This window comes from Arachis hypogaea, chromosome 1, assembly GCF_003086295.3.
Source record: "Arachis hypogaea cultivar Tifrunner chromosome 1, arahy.Tifrunner.gnm2.J5K5, whole genome shotgun sequence".
Taxonomy (NCBI): domain Eukaryota; kingdom Viridiplantae; phylum Streptophyta; class Magnoliopsida; order Fabales; family Fabaceae; genus Arachis; species Arachis hypogaea.
In genome coordinates, this window is record NC_092036.1 from 107,024,814 (window position 1) to 107,029,776 (window position 4,963).

At 34.7% G+C, this 4,963-nt stretch overlaps 1 protein-coding gene across 1 annotated transcript; it reads right to left on the reverse strand.

The window, feature by feature from the left end:
- Window positions 1-1,909: 1,909 nt before the first annotated feature.
- Window positions 1,910-4,499, reverse strand: LOC112707890 (RNA-binding protein involved in heterochromatin assembly dri1-like). Its single transcript, XM_025759916.3, has 4 exons — window positions 4,181-4,499; window positions 3,335-3,694; window positions 2,868-2,938; window positions 1,910-2,765 (listed from the first exon to the last, which is right to left on the reverse strand). The coding sequence occupies exons 2-4, from the start codon at window positions 3,670-3,672 to the stop codon at window positions 2,752-2,754; spliced, it is 423 nt and encodes a 140-aa protein (XP_025615701.1). The 5' UTR covers window positions 3,673-3,694; window positions 4,181-4,499; the 3' UTR covers window positions 1,910-2,751.
- Between the last annotated feature and the right edge of the window lie 464 nt (window positions 4,500-4,963).

Here is a 4,963-nt window from a genome sequence, read left to right on the forward strand (position 1 = left end):
AACTTCAATTTTCATTTCATGGGAAAGTCACTTGTTGAGTGTTGAACCAACCAAGGTAAGTAACATCTCTTTCTATGCCTTTCTTGTTTCTTCCTCTTTCCAATTTCCATGTGAAAAATATCTCTTCTCTCTGCAATCTTTCTCGGCTACAACTCATGTTTATGTTATGTGCTAAAATTTCAGTTGCTACTTATTACAACTAATGATCCTGGCCTGTTATTGATTATCATGTGCTGAGCCTTGCTTCCACATTAACAATGTTTTTAAAGCAGTTGTTATGTTTGCTAAAATGTTGAGTAATGGTATATGCCCCACTTTATATGTACACCTTATGTGCACCACTTCTCCATTAATATTAAAGTGATCGACAAAAAATTATATTAGAGATATAATTATTCATGTTGTATTTTTCTAAGGATAAGCTTTTGAGAGAGTGGTTTTATGATATGGTATTATAGGTCTAGGTCCAAAAGGATTAGAGTTTAATTCTTAGTAAACTCTAAAAGTAAAAAAAATAGCATAAGAAAAAGAAATCCTATAAAAAAATTAAGCAAACCCAAAAGAGGTTCTTGTTTGAGGGGAGTGTTAGAGATATAATTATTTATGTTGTTCTTTTCTGTCACCTTAAACTTTTGGGATGAGTGGTTTCATGATAAATTAAAAAAGATTTAGATGAAAAGTTTGTATTTATAACTTACGAAAAAAAAGTGTAATTTAGTGGTGTACTAAAACTGGGGAAAATATAATTTCTCTTTTATTTGTAATGAAATTAGTATATTGCATTGCCTATGTTCAAACTTGGGGGGATCATAGCCTTAAACCCTGGTTAATTAGGTTGCTGGGAGAATCATTCTTGCATTTGCATTTGCATAAGCCATTCTCACTCTTTCCAAGATTACTCAGCCTGTTGTTTGGATGTTAATGAAGGGAAGTTTTTAAGATCATGCTTCTGGGGAAGTCTAGAATGAATTCCTGTTAGAAAAGCCAGACAAATGATTTGTTGCACATGTCTGCATAATCTATCATTTACTGTACTTGTCTATTTTAATATCAATAATAAATTGAATATGTGCTTGGAGACAATAGCTACTCCTATTTTCTCACTTAAATTGTTCATTCCTTTTTACCTTTGCGTAATTAACTAATGATCATCGAGGTTGATCATTTGATGCACATTATCATGGGGTGAAAGTCAGTAGTAGTGACAATTTTGAACCGTAGTTACAAGTTCATTTCACTATGGAACAATGAGAGAAAATGAGTGCATAGTTAAAGTGCAGCTACTTGAACACAAGGTTTGGGTGCATGATTACTCCTAAGTCCTATCTTAGTTATCTTTTGTTATATTCTTGTCCCATTGTTCCTTCTCTCTCCCCCCCCCCCCCCTCCTCCTCCTCCTCTTTTTCCTCCTTCTCTTTTCTCTTTCTTTGCATTCTTATTATAGTCTTGCAATGGATAAAAACATAGCCGCTATCTCTAAAATAATAATAGAGTGTTGGACACTAGCCATCGAATGTAGATTTGCAGATTATAGATGCCTCTTCAAAAGTATTATTTTCTTCCTAAAGTTTAATATAATTCTTTTCTTTCCCTTCATCATGTTGCATCTTCTAATATTTATATAAGGTTAAACATTACATTTTTTTTTTCTTAATCCGGTTATTTTCCATGTATGAAGATACCAATAATAGATAAACTATATAATGAGAGGAAACAAAGGCATCCAACATATGCAGATTACTGGTCCAGCACTTTGGATCCCCTGCATTATGCTGGGGGAACTAGTTCACCAGAAGTGGGGTCCTTTCTTAACATCTTCAAAGCATATAAACAGAAAGCTAGCTTAAAGAAAGCCAAGAATATTTTGAAAACTAAGTGATAGGGCACACCGAGAAAGAGAGAACATATATATTCTTTTTGACTCAACTTCCACATTCCAAAGTTGCTATTAAGTCAATGAAGGAAGATCACAAAATGATAATGAAGCTCAATGCTTGATTTGAAATTTCGAATTCCTTCCCAATTTTGGGGCATAACAAGGAATCAGGACAGTATTCATGGCCCAGAAACAGATTAATTAGCAACAAAAATATATGTGACAAGTCTGGAATTTGTTTGAAGCATCTCTACTTTTACATAGTGCATCAAGTTCATGTTTTCTCATTTTCTTGCTCAGATTATATATGCTTAATAGTGGTAAGAGATTAAGCTGGATTTCGTAGTAAATAGTGTGCATATTTCCCTTGACTGTGAACTCATTTTAGCATACCTTCTAATTTGGAGAGTGTTGCTGAATCTATTTCTCTGCATAACTAGTGTTTAAATTATCGGCCTGCTCTATAGCCATGCAAAACCTTCTTTGGACCATCCCATTAGAGGCAACTCATGACTAGTGGTTAAATGATCTCTCTATCTCTTTCTCTCTCTCATGGTTCTTCTGTCTTGCATTTAAAATAATGAAGCTAAATAGAAGTGTTTTTTAGGAAATGGGTTGTAGACCGTAAATCTTAATTACCTCAGTAAGGAAAAGTGAAAATACAAGGATTTCATAACCTTCTTGTCAGTACATGTAGCAAGAAACAATTACATCTAGAAATTCTTCTAAATGAAAGGACATTGCTTTGATTATAACAGAGGGCCTTCATCCATGACTAGTCTAGAGCTCAACATAGGGAAAGGAAGATGGAATGTTGTTTGGAGAAGGAAGATGTTAAGGGAAATCAATGATATCACAGATGTACCGAAATTCCTTTAGTCTGCACCACCTGTAATAGAAGTAATATATGTATCATGGAACTGAGAGTGAGAGTTTATCTTAAGATACATTTGGATAATGCTTTTTGTCTAGAACACTAAACTCTTCTCACCAAAATTCCTTGGCATTTTGCACTTAAAGCATTCTGTCCTGCTAGCATAATTATGCACTCCACAGCCAATTCTGTTGCAATAGGATAAAGAAAACAAAGATGAGATACTGTACCTTAGTAAAAAGAAAAAATCATCTAAGAATTTCCAATTCTTGTTAGCATGGTCTCTGTTAACTATCTCAGCGATTTATATATCAATGTGCAAGTGCTGTGTAAAGAAAATAGATTCTGCTTAAGTACAAGACAATGCTGCATTGTAGCTGTTTTGTGTATATCAGTTTACTTCTTATTCAATCACATTGTTCAGCTTTTATGATAGTAGGACATTTATGTGTTATATAGTAGCTCATTTAAGTTGAAAGTTGCAACTGAATGCAGCTTCTTTATGAAATTATTTCACATTAACACCAACAGAAGAGATACTATTTTCAATACTCCAAATATATATAAAGATAATGTGAACTGACCTAGGACAAAGCCAGTCACCGCTCTTCCATCCCGGTGGGAAACTGCAGTCAGATCCATAGCCTACAGAGCCTGCCATGTTCCCTCCATATCCAGAAGAATAATCATCTTTGAATGCACCACATCTATAGCAGTTTGATCGGCTGGCGTAGTTGTGAGCTCCACAGTTCATACCGGTGCAAAACCAGTCTCCGGCCAATGCTTCCGTCCTGTGATATCTATAAGTTGAAGGGTCAGGGCCTCCAAACTTGGGATATCCACAATTTTGGCATGCCTCCCTCTTCTTGAAATTTATGTGCTGGCAAGCACCACACATCCAATCTCCTCCTGACCAGCTCATTTTCCCTGTTTGATATGTACCTCTGTAGTGGGAAATGACAAGAAATTTAGGGTTCATAAAATCTCAGAGCAGCAAGCTAAGAGTTATATTACTTGACTCCTTGTGCATGTTGCCTAGAGTTATGTTACATGCCACTAGGAAATAATAATAATAATAATAATAATAATAATAATAATAATAATAATAATAATCCTTCACTTTTTGCTCCTAACCTCTATTAAAATTCAAAAGGCATGCAAAGTGCAAAGTTAGTTGTATAAAAAGCCAACTAATTTTTATAAAAAAGGGCATGCAAAGCGCATAGAAGTTAGTTGCATAATTAAGTAGCTACAGTGTTGAGTGATAGCATACTCTTTCAACATAGCATAGAAGTTGTATCATTATAGTAGTTTCAATAAGTTCCCTAATTTTAAGATGAATGATCAATGAAGTTCCACTGACTCTGCATTTACAAGGAAAGACTGATTATCAAAGTTATGATTGACAAACATAGAAACAAGAAATATACCTTATATGAGGAGTTATGAACAAAATTTGTTGCTGCTAGATTACTAGTTTTAAAACAGCTTGCTGGTGAAGATGGTGAGTTTGGTTGCTTGTGTTGTGAGCCTTTATATACTGGTTGTAAGACCTATTGTGGGGAACATGAATGTCCCTTTTAGTTCCCTGGTAATCCATAAGTGGTTTTCTTCATATGAGATTCCAAAAGTAGAAATTACTGCAAGATTAAGAGACAACTTATGCAATCTTTTACTACTAATTCTGTGGTTAATCTAAGAGAGAGTAGGTGAGGCTTGTAAAGTTGGTAAACAATAGTGCATGTATGCACACGTTTTTTTCCATATAGTCTTTTGGCCAATATCTTTACGTGATTCCTATGCATTATTGAGAGGAACATATCCAAGGGAAGCAAGGCTTATGAGGGGTAGCTGCTATGTGGTCTAGAATCCAAACATCCCTTAAACCAACCCCACATAAGGCTCAACACAACATGAGCTCATCCCAACTATCCGACCCGCCATTTTATCGGATCCATGCATAACTGTTTCAAAACACAAAATACAAAGACACTGAGATAGTAAGTAAAAAAAATACATTCAAAGAAGAAAATATTTTATACTAAACAGATTTGTAGTATCTCGTGATATTTCTGTATTTTTGTTTTAAGATAGCATCTGATTAAATGCATTGTACTCTCTATATGTTTAGAGTCATTCCAACTTGCAAATAAGCCTTCACTGGTTAGGCTTATGGAGTTATGCAATGGTGTCTGTGGAGTTACACAGTTAAA